At 41.7% G+C, this 22,164-nt stretch overlaps 1 protein-coding gene across 1 annotated transcript in view; it reads right to left on the bottom strand.

Moving 5' to 3' along the window:
• The window catches only part of fgd (faciogenital dysplasia), a 58,248-nt gene that overhangs the window by 18,674 nt on the left and 17,410 nt on the right, over positions 1–22,164 (bottom strand). The window contains exons 2-4 of the mRNA XM_039799253.1: positions 5,789–5,959; positions 1,813–2,014; positions 1,015–1,621 (exon numbers count right to left, since the gene is read on the bottom strand). Of these exons, the coding sequence (XP_039655187.1) occupies positions 1,015–1,621; positions 1,813–2,014; positions 5,789–5,959 (980 nt within the window). The remainder of the gene's footprint in view (positions 1–1,014; positions 1,622–1,812; positions 2,015–5,788; positions 5,960–22,164) is intronic.

Raw genomic sequence — 22,164 nt, 5'->3', positions numbered from 1 at the left:
ACACGCAACACACATCAGGCTCACGAAACATTTAGCCTATTTTGACAATGTGGGTTTCACAACTTCTGTCTTCCACATTAACACGCACGCATGTGTGACATTCGTGTGAGCTTTGGGTGTGTTTTACAGCATTAAAACAGTACTGAGAAACACATTTGATAATACCCCTGCTAGCAATGCTATGTCAATCTACATAACTGTTTAATTACTAAAACTCTGCACTTTCTGCTTTTCTGGGTTTGTCTTTAAAGTCTCAAGTCTCTCATTTGACATTGTTTCATCTTTCAGTCGTCACCTCCAGAATCTATTTTTCTTTAGTATGCCAGCATATTTTAAGACTGTACCCTGCCCCTGATGCTTTCATATCAGGAACTGTGTCTCCAAAAAAGGAAACTTTGACAGCACATATAGGCCACAAGGAATCGTATGCGCGCTGCTTGAGGTATCAGTGTTGTTTACAATCAATAGTCAAACTGAAGGACAAAAAAATTCTAAAATGAAACTTTAGCCCAGCTGTGGAGAGATATCTGTCTCTGGAATCTTTTATCTAGCAGCCATCACAAGCTCCTGTTACAGCTTTTGGGCAGGTATTCATCCTTTTATGTAACAGCATAGCTGCTTTTAGATACAAGTCAGTCGCTTGTGACCCGCAAACCGAAGCTCTAACATTTTCTAACGTTTCATGCAGAAGTATTCTTTGAAATTGTTCACCCAGGCTGAGGTAATAATAGACACAAGCTACTTTTTCCACTACATGAAAGGCAGTCTGACTGTCTGAGATGAAGCTTTTAAACTTGCAAGGTGTGCTCAATTGAAACATGCTGTGAAGATTCCACAAAATCATGATTTAACATGAAATATAAATTAAAAAGTGTACCGCAGTAGGGGAAGGAAGTAACTGGGAGATATTTATGACCATCCCAGGGGCGTGGGGGGGTTGATTCAGACTTTAAATTATGGTCATTCAGGTTTATGGTTAGAACTTAATAATGCTAAGGTATGTGAGGTACTCACTTTGTGTGCCTCTGTGTGTGCATCTGTCAGATACCCAGTCTGTGTGTCTGTCAAAGAGTGTATTTCTCCACTGCTCCCCTCATCCAAGTCACTGTCCTCATCCTGCGTTGAGTCTCGCTTGTTGTCTAGGGTAACGCAGCAGGACACACTCTCCGTTTCAGTGACACTGTCGTAATGATCCTCCTCGTCGATGGCGTCTTCGTTGGGGAACACCTCCCCCTCTGCAGCGCATGACGGGCTGTCGATGCCACTGTCCCGGTTAGGAATTTTCCCGTTCTGCTCCGAGGAGTCCGGATTGTCCAGGAGCTCGTGGGAGGAGCCATCCTCCCGCTCCACGTCATCAAGGCAACCAACGCCGTGTGTGAGGTCACAGTCGTCCAATGGTGCCTCATCCGAACCATCGATGTGAACAGAAGCCAGACAGGAAAGTTCCGACACCTCGTCAGTCCGTTCGGAGGTGCCAAGTGCAAATTTGTCCGCAGGGGAGGAGTCTCCTGCAACCTTCGCCGTGGTGTCCTGGCCACAGGAGGAAGTGATGTCAGACGCAGTGTCCATTCTCAGACACAGGTGCAGCTGGGACCGCGGGAGCACCCCCAGGATAGGGACCCTGGGAAAATTTAAAAAGTGCATTATCAATCATAGTCAAATGAAAAATATCGTCCTTAAGCAATAAAATTTAGGCAGACCACATGAGAGGTTCAAGTTGACACTTCTCTTTGAAAGTCGAGACACACATCCACACATACCTGCAACATTACAATGCAAATATGAATGTGACAAGCAAGCTGAAGGCCTTACCTTGAATTCTCGAACCTCTCGATGAGCAGCCCCACTTTCTGGGCCTCTTTCTGTGGCTGTGCTCCCAAGCCAGGAGGGGTTATACTGGGCTTTGGTTTAGGCGGAGGAGGGGGAGCTGGCAGAGGCCTCGATGGCGGTGGAGGGATCCTCTTAGGTTTCTTGTCTTGCCCAAGGGCGAGCAGGTGCGAAGGTTTAGGGGGCACTACAGATGCAGAAATCCAGAAGAGGCAAGAACAGCAGAGCAATAGAGAAGCATTAGGCGGCAGACATTAACAAAAGCAATCAGGTAACACATATTAATCCGAGTGAGAAAACCTCCATGGCTGAGTGTAAAGCCTGTTTGTTCCTTCATGAAAAAAAATTAAATAAAAAGAAACTCAAGACAAATCTCCAAAGGGAACAAAATACAGTCCAAGATTGAAAGAATAGTAGCGGTGCAGAGTGAGACCAACACTGAGCTTCAGCTTTCTGCCAACTTCCTTATTTCAGAACAGGATGCTGAGATGAGCGTGTGCGTAAGTCACCGCGGTTCCAGTTAGATTGAAAAAAGAAAAAGAAAAAAAAAAGCATAGACAGAAACATGACAAAACGGTCTTTAAAATGCAAACTACACTCATGCATGCCTGCACACTATGGGCTTGGCATTTTACTGTCTAGTCTGTATATTTGCATATATTTCATTTTCAGAAACCTAGATGTCTGAAACCAGGACATGGGATGATGTGTTACCATTGTTAATTCAAGCGCTTCCTTTGTGTCTGTGTGTGTCACTGATAAGCAGAAAAAGAGAGGTTGAGTAGACTTTACTTTACAAACATTGCATGATAAACTATGTGTAAATGACAGGACTGGTCCCATTTTCTCCTCAGAATGAAAGTGAAGATGTTTTAGTTAGTTAAGTCACAGAGTCCTTTTGTTATAATTTAGCAGTTACAAGTTTTAACATTTTCTGACTACTGGAGCTTTTTCAGGAACCTTCTTTAGGGACTCCAGAACTCGCGTTACAGTACCTGCATTTTCAAATTTCGATAAAATGTTAGATTCTCCCAGTATAAGATACAAATAGAATAGAAAGGCTTTAAAGAGGAAGTTCATCCTGTCAGGTGGGAAACACTTTGTATTAAAATGCACTACCATTATTAGAATTATGCTTAGAAATAAGGTAGCTCATTTGGCCCAGTGGAAAAATATACAATATAATTAGATTCCGTCTTTAAGCACAGTATTATCACTGGTAGTCCATTTTGATCCTACTTCCTACAGACTATTTATATTACTGGTGGTTCCTATTGATATATTTTTAAATAGTTTATTTTTTCAAGCACTTTTATTCTACTAGTAACTCATCCTAAGAGAGCAGCTAAAATTGTACAAACACTGGCCAGGAACTAGGCCTGCACAATATATCGTTTATTTTATCATCATCGCAATAGACCCTTTGCACGTGACGTCACACTCTACTCCCGCGAATTATGAACGCCATGACGGACTGCGGAAGAGCTATTCTGTAGACGGACGGCAAGTCCAACGAGAACGTGTTCGCTGCTTATATACTGTCTATGGTTCGCTGTTCTTGTTCTCACATACACAATCTGCAGAGTAATCCTCACCAACACAAGCATGTGTATGTATTGCCTTTCTGTTTTAAATGACTGGTAAATAATAATAATAATAAAACTTACTCACCCAGCTAGCTGCCGTGCTAACCAGCTGTTCCTGCTAACAGGTCCCACATAACTATCATCAGTTATTCACTGACCTACATATCCCAAAAAGTAAGCCGTTCCCTTGATAATTTAACTTAACAGGCATACAAAAAATATTGGTTAAATTAAAGATGACATGGCACGGAAACTAGCTTCAAAAAGGCCAAACAACTGAATTAAATGCGGGTCTGCGGAGCTCCTACCCCGGTTAGCCGACCAGCTAGCTGTCGAAATATCCACCGGTCAACAGCGAATATAATCACAGATAAGACGATGGCTAGATGTTACATTATGTGTGGTTAATACTGATCATAGACACTCCGTGATTTACTGCATGGATTAACGGTGATGAATTATTTCCCAGAGCTGAGATGCGTTCAGGCATCCATTAGAGAGTTGCATCGGCTCAGCCAGTGAACAACGATGCGTGCCTGTAGCTAGCTTGCCCTGCTAGCTGATAGCCGTTAGCTGTGAGTGTGAGTGTATTCAGACAGGCTTCTGTGATAATCATCCCAATAACAATCCACGGTGGTGTGGCTATGTCCTCCAGAGGACATGTCATGTCCGTATTAAAGTGTATTGTCCCCTAAAAAAAAAAACAGTAGTGTGGTAGTAGCTGCTAGTTGTAGCAAGAAAAGGTAAACCGTAGTTTGCCGTCGAGTGTAGTGTTGAAGAGTGAAGGGCAGATTTGTTTACAAGGGAAGAAGCTTGGAGTAACATAACTATGGAGAATATAGCAGATATACAACACAGGGAAGAGCCTTTTGAGTTATATGGTCGTCCTTATTTAATCCGAGTATACAGACGAAGAACTAGCCTCACAAGAGTTGGAAAGAACGAGACAGACAGAGGGGCAACAGGCAGATGAACTTGCTGCTCCAAGCGTAAGCTAAAGCTAGCCTTCGGTAACTGGAAGACATAGCCACACCACCACCGCTCCATGGATTGTTATTGGGATGATTATCACAGAAGCCTGGCTGACTACACTCACCGGACGGCAGCTAACGGCTAACGGCCCGGGGGCAAGCTAGCTACCGGCAGGATCGAGACAGGGACCAGGGTAGGTGAATTTAAACAATGTCTGAAGAAGCCATAAAGAAGAAGATAGTATTATTATTATTATTAGTTTATTTAGTGTTATTTATTTGAAACGAATGAAACTTTCCGCTCGTCTACTACACAGTTTAGCTTGTGCTTCCGGTGATTCTGCCGTCCGTCCCGTGCGTGCGTCGCGTAATTCCGTGGTCACGTGTTTGCAAAGGGTCTATATCAACTGGCGCAATGAATCCATCTCAAAACACTGCGACATATCGTGAAAGATACTCAGAGATTTTTTGTGTTAGTTGAAAGAAAATATCAGTAGAAAACTGCACTTTAAAATGTAACAATAATCATTTTTTTTAGTGGTGCCTTTTATATGCATTTACATTTTTAATATGTTCAACAATATAATGTTGGAAATGATATCCTTTCATTTGTTTTAAATTCAACAAGCAATTGGGTGTATTTTAGAAGAATACTGAATGCAGCAGATAGGCAGAACTGAGTACATTTTAATATCTGTTTATTTATCGCAAGTAATATTGTTATCGTGATATTTAACATCGTAGCCCAACCAGGAACTACCGGGATGCAGCACTAGACATGGCAATCACTGAAACTACACAAGGGTTGAAAAATCAAAAGGGCCAAAAATCAGAAACAACGAGAAGAGAAACATAGCAAATGCAGATACTCCCATACAGGGCACATCATTTTAAATTGAATATTTAAAATGGATTTTTTCATTTGCATTTTTCAACTGTATATGTTAAGATGCTAATCACAATCATATTATCATGAATAACAACCCAGGCAATATATAGTAAAATAATGAGGACGATCATTCTTGCTATAATTCTCCAGCAGACTTTGAACAGTTGTGAGACACTTAAATATTGGGGCAAAGTCTGTAATGTCCTACAGTAATTCCCAAAACACAACACATGTTTTTCATATTTAGCATTCTTCAAATGATGCCCAAACATCAACACTTGGGATCCACTGGCCTTCTTTACACCAGCAGCTGTTTCCGAGGTGGCCTAGTGAGTTGTGTGAGTGACAGAGTGAGGTCGGACAGCTGACACGTACCATGTTATAGAAATGTGTTTGCCATAGCAGAATAAACGACAGCTCAATAGCAGGGGTCTGATCTCGCTGCACCTTTCAATTATAATGACAGCCCCAATGTCAAATTTGGCCTTGAAAGGGGGCCACACCGTGTCTATTACCTTGAGGTTTCTGTGCGGTTGGCGGTCTGGGTGAGGTGGAGGGCTGGGGCCGGGGTTTGATGGCAGGCCTGTCGTGACATGGTCTGGGGGTCGGACCTTTCTTTACCAGCCGTGGAGAACACAGGTAGTCCACTGATCCGCACTGGTACTGCAGGGAGGAGGCAGGGAGGTCTGGAGAAAAGAGACAAGAAGAAAGACAATATCAGATACTGACCAATATAATGAGATTCATCTAAACACACATCCACAAGCCAGCATAATCCTGCTACAGCAATGCAGTGGTGTGCAGTGATAGCACTGTAGGTGAATGACCTCAGTGTGTGTTTCAGGATGTCGCCCTCGGACAGAGAGCGGTTGGACCAGAGAGGAGAAGAGAACCTCTGCAGCATCGATCCTGACACCAGGCCTGAGGCAGTAGAGCTGCTATTGGTTTCTCTCACACTCTCTGATAGGCCTGTATCTGATTGACTATATCTAATCTTCTCTGGACACAGTGTCTGTAAATAGATTGTGTGGAAGTGAGAGAGAGAGAGAGAGAGAGAGAGAGAGAGAGAGAGAGAGAGAGAGAGAGAGAGAGAGAGAGAGAGAGAGAGAGAGAGAGAGAGAGAGAGAGAGAGAGAAAAATTAGCTTAATAATGTGGAATTGTTTGTGAGCCACCTGATTTATACCTAAAATACCCAATTTAAAGAAGCAGATTGGTTTGAAGTATAAGGCTCAAAGTAGTACTTAAACTGTACCCCAGTTAGAGTAACATAACAGGTATTTCTTGGGGACTATTTTCAGCTGCAGATTTGGTGCGCTGGCTAGGATTTGCGCCACCAGGACAGTGCATTCGGGATCAAATCAAAATAAACTACAGTGCCCATGTTTATAAAGGAACATGACACCCAGTGCCACAGTATGGTTCAATTATGTGTTCTTAATTGTTTCTGGAGCAACAATGGAGGTTACTGTACATGGCAAAGTTATTATAATCAGGCTTCAGATATTGTACACAGGCAGCTCTTGTCAAGTCAAGTCTTTCTTGCTGTAAGAAGAATGCGTGTGATGACCAAAGCTCAGAAAGTCTTCCAGTCAGAGGAAGTGACAGTGAAGTGGTGATAAAACAGAAATTAAGTGTTAATTATTCAGCAAATGTTATCTACAGTAAGTAACAAAACAAGTGATAGTTAAAACATAAATATTTACATTCAATTTCAAGTCAGATGTTTGTTTTATCTATTCTCAATCTTTCAAATTCAAGATTATTTGGGGGAAAATACAAACTGAAAAAGATAAGTTTATAGTATACACAGTCCAACTGACTCTTATGAACCGAGACAGAGAGACAAAAGCAGCAGGAGAGAAGTTATAATATAAATGTGGCAGTAGCCGCAGAGTCAGCTGCAGAAGTCCAGTGAAAGGGAAAGAAACCCAGCTTTTGCAACAATAACAATGCGTTTGTTTTGTGTGTGTGTGTGTGTGTGTGTGTGTGTGTGTGTGTGTGTGTGTGTATTCTTCTTGTATGTGCTCGATAACCCACATTGTGAATACAGTGGCGGATGGTGTTTTTAGCAGTTTTAGTTATTATCTGATGGGTCTGTCCATTAGAACAAAGTGACGTCACTCAGCAGATTATGTTAATAACTATGCAAACTACAGCCACATATGTCTGTTCCTTCAGGCTCATGGATTCGTTCTAGTCATCCCAACTCTTTCTCAACTGGATTACACCCCGAAATTGCACCGAGCCCCAACTAAAATCCAGGCCCATGTAATTTGGTGTTTTTCAGCCGTGCTGCAGGCAGTGGAAGGAGAGAACTCAGTCAGTAATGAGTCCTGTTACGCTGTCTGCCCCATGTGGCAACACACTGCAGGCTTTCCCACCATCTCTGCACCACAGCGGAATAAGAGCAGGCAGGAGGAAAAGATGAGGCTTGCAGACTGCTCTCACAACTCTCTGGGGTAAAAAAATGTGGAATTGTGTTTTCGCCACAGAGGATCACAAATCCTACAGTAGGTAGGTTTTCTTTTCACTACATCAACAGAAATATTGTGTGCCTCTTGTCGTGGACTCTGACTCATCCCTTTAGTCATCTCTGATTTAGAGGTGGTATTAGCAGAGGAAACGCTTGACCTATGATCAAGTGAACAGGCATAAAAAGCCAAACGACTGCCTAGTGAAGAACTCTGTGACCCAAGGCAGGCTTGAGTCGCTCCTGGGAAAAACAAACAGCGGTGGAAGACGGAGGCATAGGAGCTGGTACCTATGGAAATTCGGCGTAGCCATGGTTACCCAAGAGCAAAACCTGGCCCTCATATGAAACTGCTTAACACCAAACAGGAACTAGACGACACAGCAGAGAGAGGAGCTCAAACTCACAGTTTTTCCTAATTAAAATCTTACAAAACAGTCTTTAACCAGTAACTAAGAAATACATGGCTAAATAAAATAGATGAACAAGTAAATGAAATCCCAAACATATTATTCACAGCATTAAAAAAAATTGCACTTACATGTGGCTCTTTGTAGTTTGGCTTATTTGTAGTTAATGTATTTCTTCTATGCGATTCTTTCTGTTCGGAGTTTATACCTTCATGGCTGAATGCACTTATTGGAAGTTGCTTTGCATAAAAGGTTCAGCTAAATGAAAAGTAATGTAATAATAACTATAATAATAATGATCTCTAAAATGTTACTACAGTATTGTAACTACTACAGCTTACAATAATTCAGAATAGAAAATAATAGTTTGTACAATATATTCTGAGAAAGGAGCTGATTAATTACCTTGCCTCCAACTGTTCAGTATCACATATCCAAAGTCCAAAGAACAAGTGAACGGAAAAATCTCCCACACGACCCAGTCAATATCAGAACAAATCCTGCCTTCCCAGTTTGCCAAAGTGTGCTGTGCAACTGAGACTAGGCTTTGTGGCAAACAAAACACACACACACCCTAACAAGTACCTCAAAGCAAAGTCCTGCATTACGCCCAAACACAGGAACACATTCAGCTAAACCTTCACTTCCCAGGTGTGTTCGAGGAGCTGCACCTGTCTGTTCACATGCCAAACTTGATCCAAGTACCTCCTCCCAAAGCCAAAGTGACATGCATGTGAGTCACTGTGGAGCCTAGCTATCCCAGCATAATCTTACAACTGGGACACAGCATTTAGCCTTGTCCATAAACACATAATAATAATAATAATAATAATAATAATAATAATAATAATAATACATGTTATTTGTAACGCACTTTATATTTAAACAAATCTCAAAGTTCTACATAACATACATAACTCATTAGACTGCACTGTTCTTCCCTTCTTCCCAAACTGACAACAACCAAAACAATGTTTGAAGCTATGAGTCAGTCACCTAATTAATTTGGACTCTGAGGGATCCACGAGATGGGATTATTATTGTAATTTTGTAATCGTACGAAGGCTTTTGTGAAGACACACAGGAGAACAGTGATTTGAGCTCATTAATTTCCTCTGCTCAGTTCCAGTTACTAAGGGACATATGAATGGACAATCAGACAGGAATTAACACATCCGAGGACATTATCACCACCACACCCTGTAAGCTTGTGGGTTACCATGACTACCGCCCAGCTGTAACAATTATAGCCACGATACGTTCCATAAATAAGGCGAACAAGCTAACACATTTTCTGTCTATCTTACCTGTTTGGTCATGGCTGTGATGTAGCAAACTCACTCAGAAAAGAACAGAACAATCAGCACCCAGAGAGCACAGTAAGTATTATAGCTCGTAAGACTGCATTACAGTGCATTTCTAAACTTAGTGAAGGGCTGCTGTGTACCGTACTCAAGGAAATATTCAGATACTTTTGGGTACTGACAGGCACATTATGAGACTGTAAACACATTTCTGCCTTCTCTCTTTCTGTCTGAGTGAAAAGCTCAACAAATCTCTGGTGACACTGTGACACCGTCACAATAGAAAAACCTAAGGAATGTCCCTCTTGTGTCACTAGTACATAACATCAATGAGCATGAGTCTGTGTGCCAGTGATTTCACCTTTATGCATTTTCGTTTGTTTTTTATTCTAGTGTAGGTACCACGCCTGAGTTTCAGTACAAATACCAAAACAATAATGTTTTCTACACCTGACATTTGGTACAGACATACATTCATAATCCGTCCTCAGGATGAATTGTACATAATTTACTGTAATACCCTTGGTGAACTTTCCATGTAGTGCCTCATTAGGTAACATTTTTTTAATTTATCCCATACAAAATTAATTCTCATCAGCCCTAGCTGTAATTTGTGTTTATTGCTGGTGAGCAAATTAGAGTAAACCAAGACAGTGTACATGGTAAACATTAGCCTATACCTGCTAAACATCAGCATGTTACTGTAGCATTGTCGTGTGAGCATGCTAATGTTAGCATAGCTCAACTGTGCGTGCCTAAGTTCAGCCTCACAGAGCTACAAGCTGTAGACCCTTTTCTCATTTAATAAAAGAAAGAAACGTTCTCTAATGGTAAATTAACACAAGCAACTGCTCAAGAATTTTGCCTGAATAAAGATCAATATTTTGATTTAAATCAGGAACTATCTGATCAAAGAATAAGTAAACATGAAATTAATCAAATCAATACTATCTTTTAGTACTTGACAGTTTTTGACACTTTCTGTCAGAACCAAAACAGTATACTGTAAATGTTTGATACCCGGCCATACTTAAAAAAGATTATAAGTAGGGTCTTCATAGATAGTAGCTTTTTGTCTAAATGAATATATAGTATTCTTCAATTCCTAAAAAGTATTTTCATTTTGGAGTAAAAGTGTGACCTGAAACAACAAAATTTTACAATTTTCCTTAACAAACAAACAAACAAACAAACAAACAAACAAACAAACAAACAAACAAACAAACAAACAAACAAACAAACAAACAAACAGTCTTGAGTACTAACCCATGGTTTGCGTCATCATTTGCTTAACCTTCATGGCAGTAGCTAATCTGACACAGACGCTCCTGTTTTTAACAAAACATTTTGGAACTAACTCTTCACTTGTCCTCTCTCCTTTTCTATAAACACCCAAGAGACACACAGACTCAAACACACATACTCAAAAATTGCACAGACCTAGCTCGCTGTCAGTCACCGTCAGCCCTGAGGCGACCCCCTCAGAGTCATTTATTACCCATCATCCCTCGAGTACAGTTCTCTCGCCCCAGTGCTGTCTGGGAGACAGATCACTCAGATTTAGCAGTCTCCCCAGCCAGGCAGTCAGTCAATCAGGTCTCCTACCCGCAAACCAACCCCTGGTGAGGCTGAGCTGACACCCCCGCTCCCATCACTTCAACCACCCCCCGCTTCCCCACCAAGACCTAGCTGAATCCCAATGACATTCTTTCTGAGCATGGCGACTCATTATTCCCATATCAACATCAAATCCCCCAGTCTCTCTGCCTGCATTATACCTGCTCTGCTCCTCTCATTCTGTCTGTGTCCATGTTTCGCTCTCTCTCAACCATATTGATCCTGTTTCTCTAGTCTGTTAGCCTAAAAGACTGAGTCAAAGACAGGCAGCTTCTTATCTAATGGCTCTTCGATTTATAAAGGCCATCAAGCCACAGAGCTTAAAGGATAGGTTCACAATCAACATTGAAACAGGTTTTGCTTGTTGTAATCTTTCCTTCTGTTCACAAAACTAGGACTGTGGATTTTGTCCACTATCACTTACATAGGAAGCGCATTAGGAGGGGATCTTTTAATCGGCAGTATGACAGGAGGAGACTTAAAGGGTAACTACCGATTTTTTCAACCTGGGCCACATTTCCCCATGCATTTATGTCTAATAGACTGATGTGACAAAAAATCTTTGAATTTGGTCCAGTATTGAGCGAAATCGCAATGAAAGGCCTAATGGGGGAATTGTGGAGACTTGCTTTTTGTCCAATAAAAGTGATTTGTTGGTACTGACAGGCTCAGATTGTTACTAAAAGTGTCTGACAACATTATCGATCTCAGGATGTGACTTTTTGTCCGAAGACAGCGGTGTGGAGAGTGAAACGCGAGATGAGAAAAAGGCGTTCAGGTAGTCTGTTGTTCAGGAGTAGCCTACAGAAATTATAGGCTCCTGTTATCTAAAAGATTTTAAATTTAATGGCTCAATATTTAAATGATTTCGACAATGTGGATGAGGTCAACCCAGGTTGAAAAAAACTGTAGTTACCCTTTAACATGACTCAAAATAGTGTTTTAAACAAGATAAGGGAAAGTTATACAGGATGAAGCATAGAGAAAGCAAAACCAAAACAACAGATAGGAGGGAGCAAAGATAATGGCGAGGTCGAACACCACCATTAGTTTTAACACCGTGTCATCTACCACTCCATATCCACTCCTCTATTCTCACCTCACCCTACCCTGTCTCTTCCCTCCCTGTGCAGCAGGAGACAGTAATGAGTGCTCTGACCTTGATCTACTTTTCAGTTATCACCCCAATGGTTAAAGCCTTGAGCTAGAAATCCACACTTGAATACTAGTACATGAATACACATTTTTGAAGTATGTATACTGATGTGTGAGACCTAAGGACAGTGAGGTGGGAAAGTCATACTTTAAAAAAAGTAAAGTGAAAAATGTATCAGGTTCCCTAATCACACAAAAGGCAAAAGGAGTTCTCTATACAGTGCACAAAAACAAGCCCTATGCATATGAATAAACTTCACCTTCAACAGCACCTCTCAAGGGGTTTGATACTCAACTTTGTTTGAAAAAAGAAGTTTGGGTGGGGCATCACTTCAAACTTCCACATGCACACACTGAGGGAGGAAATAAAGCTGTGAGAGGAAATATTGGTGTCACAACTGCTGCTCCAGGATCTACAGTAGAGCAGATCCTTAATCTCTGACAATCAGCAGATCTCCTTTATTGAGTAACCAGGCTCCAACTCCCACTTCACCACAGGGTTTATGAATACACACGTGCCATCATACACACACACACACACACACACACACACACACACACACACACACACACACACACACACACACACACAAAGGATCAACAGCTCTCCAATCACATACTGTACAGTAGCATCTGTCCCCAGATTACAAAATCTATATTCATCTATTTCTTATCATGCTGTTATTATAACCAGTCATGTTCTCTTTGTCAAACCCTCCATTACTGTGGAGCCATCTGTAGAGACCATTTGTTTTGTTGTTTATTAGAGGCGTTTTAGGTTTCACTAGTATCATGGCTTCCCAGGGGCTGGGGGCAAAGGAGGGGGAGGTAGGTCATCTTGTTAGGTCTGTCCTCTCCCTCTAAATCAGGTCAGTGGGCACAGCGGGCTCACTGACATGTCTCCCACACTAAGTGGGAGGATTTCAGCAGCTCCCACAGATTAGGACCTGGGATTCAAGGAAGATAAGACGAGTAGAGACTGAGAGGTTGGAACAAGGGTAAGGAGGCAGCAGATGGCTGGAAAGTGTTAAGGAAAGTCATAGCCTGCTCTCATGGAAGCACAAAACACATCGAGAATGCAAATGAGTGAAACAATAGGGGTATAAGATCAAGTATAGCGGAGTGGTTTTGCTAGAAAGTCTGAAGCATGACAGAGGCAAGAACAGTGGTGAGTTGTGTTAGCAAACATTCAGTAGGCTAGTCAACGCTGTAAATACAGTGGGGAGAAAACCGACCCATCTGCTTTCAGTTCCTGTAATGATACACTGCAACTGTGCAGAAAGCTCAACACAAGCAAAGACTGAAGAGTTAATATCAGAGTGGCATTGTCCTTGTGGAGTCCCAAAGTAAATCAAGTCAGTCTAGAAAGGATTCTCCTTCACTGTGCCCTGAGAAAACCAAAGGAGAGGCTATTGCCATGGCAACAATGCTGATCTATATTGCTAATATAGTAGGTAGGTCATGGGGAACTATAAAGAACCACATTTGCTTCCAGTAGATGCACAGTTCTGACAAAAGCAGCATTATAAATGTCTTGACAAATTAATAAATCAGGAAGCATCCTTGCTGTTTTCTTTTACATCCATAGACGGAAGAAAAAACACCATCCAGCACTTAGTCATAGCCAGTAAATGTAATGCACACACATTAATATACTGTAGACGTCATGCACATGACATGGGTCAAAGAGCAGACTATCCCCATGGAGAAGAAAAGCAGGGGGTGAGGTATGACACAGTCACTGACCTGAGACACTGACCATTTTATTCAGCTTTCAAATGCACAGTCTAAGTCACGGAAGAACACTCAGAAGTGACAGTAAGTAACACTATGATATGAGAACATGACAAAGGGATGATCACAATTTCATATTCATCATCATCATCATCATCATCATCATCATCATCATCATCATCATCATCAGACACATGACAATAGTATGGTTGCACAGTAGTCTCTCTAATTCACAGCTTCCCCCACAACCACAAATGCTTCAAGAAGGACTTTTATGAGGCAGAGTGCAGAGAAGTGAGCCTCTGTTTGTCTGGATGCAGTGTAGTAGCCCAGAGCATTACTGTAAAGGAAAGCAGCCACAGATTGGCAAGTAGGGCAACACACACATGGGAGAACAAGGAAGATGACTGCCCAACTGTCCCAGAAACTACTGAAGCCTACTGTAGCAGCTCTCAATGGTGGCTTTCTCTGTGTAACGCTAAAACCCAATTGGCCGTTTTGCACAACAATCAGGGTGGGAGCATCTATCTTTCCTTCTTAGTTTACTAAACAGCAACACACCTTCACAAGCAAGGGAGTTTCTAACTGCTGGTGCTGGAAAAATATACTCCAGCTCTTTCCATTCCCACTGGGGGTGGGGGAGGTCTTAACAAACACAGGTCTGATCCATGAGTCATCACAGCACCCAAAGCCTGAAATAGCATTTTCAAAACAAATTTCAATCATTCCCTGTCCTAAAAGGCTATAATGTAATGAGAATTATGCAGTTTAATCTTCTAGATCAAGGTGTGATCACTCTTCATAATGACTAAGGGTCTCTGAGTGAGTGCATTGATTATTTTACCATATATTGATTGATGGGATTAACCAATCATTGCATTGTACAGGAACAGTTAAAACAGGCCATTTGGTTGACAGCATGATTGATACATTGCTGACTGAATAATGACTTATGCAGACCTTACACCAAACGCCTTTTAAGCGATTCCACTGTCGAAGACTAATCGTCAATATCGGAATGAAATCATGAGAGTCTTGCTAGAGTTGGAGTGCTCTCTCGTCATCTCAATCGTTTGGTGTAAGGTGGTCATAAAACTGAGTCAGCGTCAGTCTTTTTCCCGTCTTGAGGTTCTGACAAAATCAAACGTGTTTGTTAGACATTGAACGATGTTGAGTACAATGTCTCCACCGCGCATATGCATATAAACATGCACATGCATACATTGTTCTGTGGCTAAGCCTGATCGCTTGATTTAGAAACCCATCTGCAGTACAGACCACAAAAGTAGTTCGACACTTTACTTGGGTCAACGTTACAATTACACTGTGAACCGCTTTACTGTGCACTGCTAAGTGTTCCACTGCGACTACAGAAAAACATTCAGCAGCAATCAAAAACACGGTCCGACCAAATCATTCCATTCCCCAAATAAAAAGCAACCCGTCCCATACTGAGACAACATTTCACAGCCAACCAAATCACACCTCTCACAACCACAATTACACCCCTGGAAAAGCCATTCTCCTCCCATAGAACAACATTGGGAAGTGGTGTATGCAGAGCATGGCTACCGAATCCAGCTTTCCAAGTGTACATACTCTGCATGCACTTTTGTAGTAGAAGTCAGTGTTTTTGCTATGAGATAAAAATAGGAAAATTTGAGGGAGGACAGGTTCCCTGTAATGTGTATGTTTTTCTGCGGGCGTATCTGTATGTCTAGGGCTACAACTAATAATGATTTTAAATCATTGAATAATCTATGGATAATATGTTTGTCTATACAGTCCATAGTCCACCATCCATCCGAAGGTACTGTATTACATTTACTATGTGAAAAAAAAATGAGAAAAACAGTTAATACTGCTTGAATGAGATGCCTCCACATGCATTCACTTTTTACAAACTTTATACACAGTATAAAACTATCCTTTTTCTGTCCTGTGGCCCCCGACTCGGCCTCTATTCTCAGAGCTGTGTAGTAGTACATCTACTAGGTGAGGTGGAAGGGTGCCCAACGCACCACCCTGCATCTGTTCCAAGCAGGATGGATGTCAGCATGTGGAGAGGAGTGTCTATGAGGCTGCTGACAGTCAAAGTGTCCCAGAGGTGCACAGCCCTGCCCAGTACAGGTCAATTTGTTGCCCATTCCAGTCCAGTTCAGTCCAGTCTGGTTGGTTTAATTCAGAAAGGGTGTGTAGATGTAAAAGGATGGGTTGGTGAAAAAGAAAGGTTGAGTTTGAGGAACCGGGGGTATCTCAGAGCCTCCTCCCCTGTCACTGCTGCTCTGTGCTGACACACACTGGACTCCTACCAACATACACACAGAGACAAAAAGGTCACTGTGCACTCAACACCGACGCGTCTTCGTTGACGTCACAATAATTTTCGAAATGTCACTTGGCTCCTGAATGGCAGTGTCAGCAATGGGGGCTCTCCGGCAAGGAGCATCTGAGGCAAGCAGCTCCCGTCAGTCTGTCTAAACTTACGAATGAGTTTGACACTCGTTCACTGGGCTGCACTTTCTTAGAGGAGTCACTCAACTTTGAAAACTGAGAAAACCTTACAATGCCAATGAGGGAGCCTCAATTTGCTAAATTTATTTGTGTAGGAAGATCCTTGAATGGAAACCTTAATCACTGAAACATTTTCAAGATGAGGTTTGTGGGGGCATAATTAGTTAAGACATGAGACTAAGAAGCCAAGACATACCAAGACACATAAGCACACACACAAATCACTGTACAAGGAGTGGCCTGTTATAGAAGCCAGGTGTACACTAGACAGAGTAATAAAGGCTCCCATTTCCTCTATAATGGCTCCAGTATTTCCCCTTACAGCACTGCACTGCAGTGCTCTGAGCCATGTTAGTGTCCCCACAGAGGAGACAGCAGGACTGCCAGGGCCAGCATCCTATACACTTAGTCAAATATAGGAAGCTGGTCTTATCGCATAAACCCAAAATAGAGAAGTTGAACTACTGCTGCATGCAAATTTGTCTTCAGAGCTGCAGTATTTGTACTAAAGAGATTAAATCAAACAGCTAACCATGTTGGTGCCATAATCCAGCTGACCCTTTCAGCCTACATTAATTTACATATAACAGATTTTGTCCTTTGGGAATAAAATCTGCAATGGCATTACAATCCATTATGTACTTACATGCAAGTAATGTGCAGATGAGACATCAAAGGACCCTTTTGTAATCTGTATGAATATTAAAAATGAGATCCAATCAGGGATGCAACTAACAATTATTTTCCTTATAGATTCATCTGCTTATTATTTTATCAATTAATTAATTGATTGGTCTATAAAATGTCAGAAAAATGTGACAAAAATCAACTACTATTTCCCTAAGCCCAAGATGACAATTTTAAGTAGCCAAAACCAGAGATTTTCCCTTTACACATAAGTTGAAGAAAAACATCAAATTTGAGAAACTGGAACAGGATGATGTTTGTCATTTTGCATGAAAAAAAAAACATTTAAACGATGAATTGATAATCAAAATAGGTAACAATTACATTTCTGACACATCTATGAATTTACTAATTGTTTCAGCTCTAGATCAAGCATATATATTTCTCTAAAGTAAATGTAGTTATCCTATTAGAGAGGTTTATTCAGCTTTCACACAGTAAAACATGCTATACTACTGTATATACAGGTTTATAGTACAGTAAACTCATGACAGTAAGCTTCATGATTGAGCTTTTTGTCTTTACTTCTCACAACTCTGTTTCCCCCAGGAATTTGGGTTTGGGTCAATTACCACGAAGCAAATGTGCAAAGATTGATCAATCACTGTCATCTCTCTTGATCTTAGGGGCCCAACTTCACTGTAATATGGTAACCTTCTGTAGCATCTCGGTAGATTAAAGGAAAACCTAGAATGATGCAGTTTATTCTTTTCCGTGTCAAAGTCAACAAGCAAAAGCAGGAAAATAAAAGTACAACAAAGTACCACATGCCATGGCTTATAGCAACACAAAGTTATAACTTAACACATTGTTGATCATCTACCTTGTTCTACCTGCCATATCATCTTTCACATGACCAATGGCTAAATCATAGCTCTTGTTTAATTTTGAGCTGCAGAGAAACGCATTCGGCTGCAGCAGGCGGCTCTGCCCAACTGCCATCTGTCATCGGTGTTACCTGCAACAGATTGTCTCTCAAGGGGGTCTGAAGGTTGATGGAGGGAATTATGGAAGAGGGCTCAATTAGAGGGCTGCTGTTATTGCTGCTACTTGGTCAACATCAATGAGCAACCAGAAACAGCCCTAGGCAAGAGCTATTTCTGTACATCCCTGGGGTGATTAGACACAATAATGCTGAATTTGCTGATCAATTCATACATTTTCTAGAATGCTGCTAAGCCCCAGTTGGCTTGATTTCAGTAAATATAACACATAAATGCTACAAAATATACATCCTATTTTTCCTTTCTCCCCCATTTCCTGTGTTTCCCCATTTCCACCCATGTGCTGCCGAAAAACATCAGTCAAGCTTTGTGAACTACAATACTGGGAGATCACTAAGAACAGCTTACGGTCTTGAAATTTACCATTTATGGTAGTTCCACAGTTACTGCAAACAGCTCCATGTGTGCACAGGTACTGACTTTCTACTTTACGAGGAGACATTAAAGTTCTCCCCTGAAGTGAATATGGCAGGAAAGGATTATCCAGTCAAACATCCCTGAAGGAAAATATATATATTATTTTTAAACTGTGCACAAAAACTGTGCACAAATGCATGCAAACAAGCACATAGACATAAAAACACATGCACACGGGTGCATGTACTCACACGATGCCCTGCAGCAAAAATTCATTAAATATCTTGTTACTGGCCTCTAGAAGACATCCCTCATCCTCTCCAGAGCAGTAGGACACAACTACAAAGACAGTTCCAGCATTTACACTGAAACCTTGTAAGCTTTTAAAGTGGGCAGTGGTTTTAAAACTTGAGGCGACAATTAGAAGCAAATGGCCTCTCCCCCTGAAGGAGGACACATTAAAATAGGTTAAATCTTACTCATTCATTGGAATTTGTCAGAAGGGGAGTGTTGTTGGTGATTGAGTGTTTGTGTGTCATATTTATATTCCTCTCCTGTCTCTTAACAAAGGCAACACACATGCTTCACTGGAGATAAGAGAGCTCTTAACACTTTCTGACTGCCTGCCCCGAAAAAATGGAGAAGTAGAGGACATGCACAGAGGCATATGCACGCAAAGACGCAAGGTCGCACGTTACTAGAAAACAACACACCCCTGTCCTCTGTCCAATATGAAGAATGTAAGTGAAAGTTCAAACTGTATGTAGGGTAACATCAGACAGGAACGGTGCTGTATTAAGACGGCTGCAAGATAAGACAAATAAAACACACACTTTGTCTTCCGGTTAAGACAGTGGCAGCAGTGTTTTCTGATCCATCATGACCAAATCACTTCCTAATATTTCCTATAATTATCATGCCAAGGCCACAGGAAATGCCATCCTCAGCTCTAAGTGGAGGAAGACCCTAGGTGCCCTGGGTACAGAGGAAGTTGTGGTTATAATTACTAGTACAGTAATCAGGGTGACTGTTAAACATGGTATCTGCATGTGTGTGTGTTTTTCTGTTTGTGTGTGGATTGGTCAGCATCGCCACAAGTTTTCCAGCATCTCTGACCAATATGGAGCACTTCCTTCCTCCTGATTCAACCAAGGAATGAAGAGAAACCCACCAGCATTACTTTGTTGAGTTTATATGTACAGTAGGTGGACAAAATAATAGAAATACCATTAGAGTAAAGGCTCTAAGGAAGTGTACAGAGAAATCATCTAAACTATGACTCCCACAGAATTGCTGCCCTAACAGTTACAGACCCAGCCTTGTATTAAATACTTGTGGACACTGTGGGTTAAAGACATCCTTTCCTTTGGCTTTCTCTAAAAGTAAACCTGTCCAGACGTAGGAAAAAGGGTGAAACATGACTCACTACTTTTTCCACTGCCCAGGGGTTCTAGGATTTTTGCCTTCTACACAAGGTTACTGTATAAGCCTTTGTGTGTTGGCCTTGAGGAGAAGCAGTTTCTACATGGCAGCCTTACCATAAATACCAGCTTATGGTGTTTATGGCTTGACCGACAGCTCAAGATGAACGGTTTTTGTTGAGACTGTGTCACGGAGTTGCTAATTCAGTTCATTTTCGACTTAGGACCACCATTCTTCTTTTCTGATGTAGTTGTCGGTTTTAAGACTGTTCGCCTTTAGCAAATTAAAGAAGTTAAAGAACTCTGTATTTGTTGTAGCAAAGCATAGGTGAAAAGGCATTTAAAAACTCAACATACAAGCCAATGATGGGAAGACACTGGTAAAGCTGATACGTATTGTAAACAACCTTTTATAATGTGGCTGTGTAGCTTTTTTTCCCTCTGTACTGTGGTTTTGTTTTCAGTCCTTTTTCATGTGGCGTTTCCATGATTTTGTCCACGCCATGTTAAGTTACCCCACTTCAAGGACAGCAAGATTAGGAATCAACTCCCAATCAGCAGCAGAGACTTGGATATTCAAAGATCACACTTTAATTACACTTAAAATAAATCCATCTAATGGGCATGATTATGTTGATATATGAGGAGCCTGTTTCTACACTAATACTCCCACCAATCTAAGAGGATCACGCCGCTCTGAAGCCAGTGAAGCCTGCGATGATCCAGGAAATGTAAGCAGCTGTACAGCTGTACAACACCGGCGTCGTAACACTGTATATATGTCGGCCAGACGCTGCTTGGCTCAGCACATCGCATTGATCTGGGTCAAAAGGTTGTTGATCAGAGTCTCGCAGTCTCTAGGCAATGCCACAGTGTCTGCTACACACTCAGCCTCAGCTCTGCTCACACAGCTGCTGCCAGTCGTCATGGAAACACTCAGACTCCCCACTCCTTAAGACAACTCCCTAGTCAGCTAAATTATAGTGTGCCAAAAATCCTTAGAGACTGAATACAAACACTAACATACCAACGCTGAATAACTGACAAAATACAGAAGTAGTGACTGCGCAATCGGTTGAGCTTTAAACCATATTTGAAGTCGTCGTCGTCATGCAGCCATGCAATGACATCACTGAGCTAGCAGTGGTCATCACTGTGTCACTTATATTCAATACCACCTTGTACACTCATTTAGTGAGCATGGATCGACTCAAAGTTGTAAAATTGTCAGAGGAAACTAGTCGGTGTTGTTTTATTGGAGAGACAGCACAGGGGGCAATGAACTGAAAAAACATTGGCACTGTTCACTGCTCACTACATTACTCACCACACATCACTTGTTCAAGAAGCCAGAGGGCTCAGCTCTCACTCCTAATTATCCACTGTAGTGCAGATGAAAGAGAAAACCAAACAAACTAGAACCAAAACACAGAGTCCCACTCAGAAATTCCCTGAAAAAACACTGCAGGGAATCCAAGAATCAAGGCAGCAGAAAATTGTCCCCGATGTACGTTCTCAATAAAACATGCAGAGCGGCATTTATATTTCAGAGGGCAGCGAGAATTACCCCACATTCAGCAGACAGCTGTCAGCCCACCCAAACATAACCCAGACAGAGGTTTGGTTTGGACGACAACACATGCATTTTGTGAAGCAGCAGCACCTGCTACATACATAAACTAAAATACATGTATATCAAAGACAGAAAACACCTTTATGCAATGTTATGTGCACATGTTCATTCCCACATAGTATGCATATACAACTACGATTTAGAGCTAATGAAGCGACATTAGTAACTCACCAGCTATTAGTTTGCCATCTGCCTTCGATGTTTCTCTGTTTTCACTCTCTGTCTGAAATCTCTGTAGATCATTTCATCTCCTACTGTGCATAAACACAAAAGCAGAGTCCGATCTAGTCCAGCACTGAGCCACGAGTAGGCTGTCTGAGGAGCCTGGATGTTTTAGTAGCACTCTCGGGAAGACGACATGAGTCTGCTACTGCTACTACTCCTGTTCCCTCATCGGCTCTCTCTAACCACCACCACGCTGCCTCTCTCTCTCTCTCTCTCCTCCTCCTCCTCTTTCCTCCTCCTTCCTCCTCCTCCTCCTCCTCTTCCTCCTCCCCCTTACCCTCTACAAACGCACTGTCCCTGGCCCAAAAAAAAGGGACTCCTCCTGTCCTACGCTCTCCCCGTCCTGATCCCTGCACCAT

This window comes from Perca fluviatilis, chromosome 5 (assembly GCF_010015445.1).
Source record: "Perca fluviatilis chromosome 5, GENO_Pfluv_1.0, whole genome shotgun sequence".
Taxonomy (NCBI): domain Eukaryota; kingdom Metazoa; phylum Chordata; class Actinopteri; order Perciformes; family Percidae; genus Perca; species Perca fluviatilis.
This window is presented reverse-complemented; position numbering and strand designations above follow the sequence as displayed.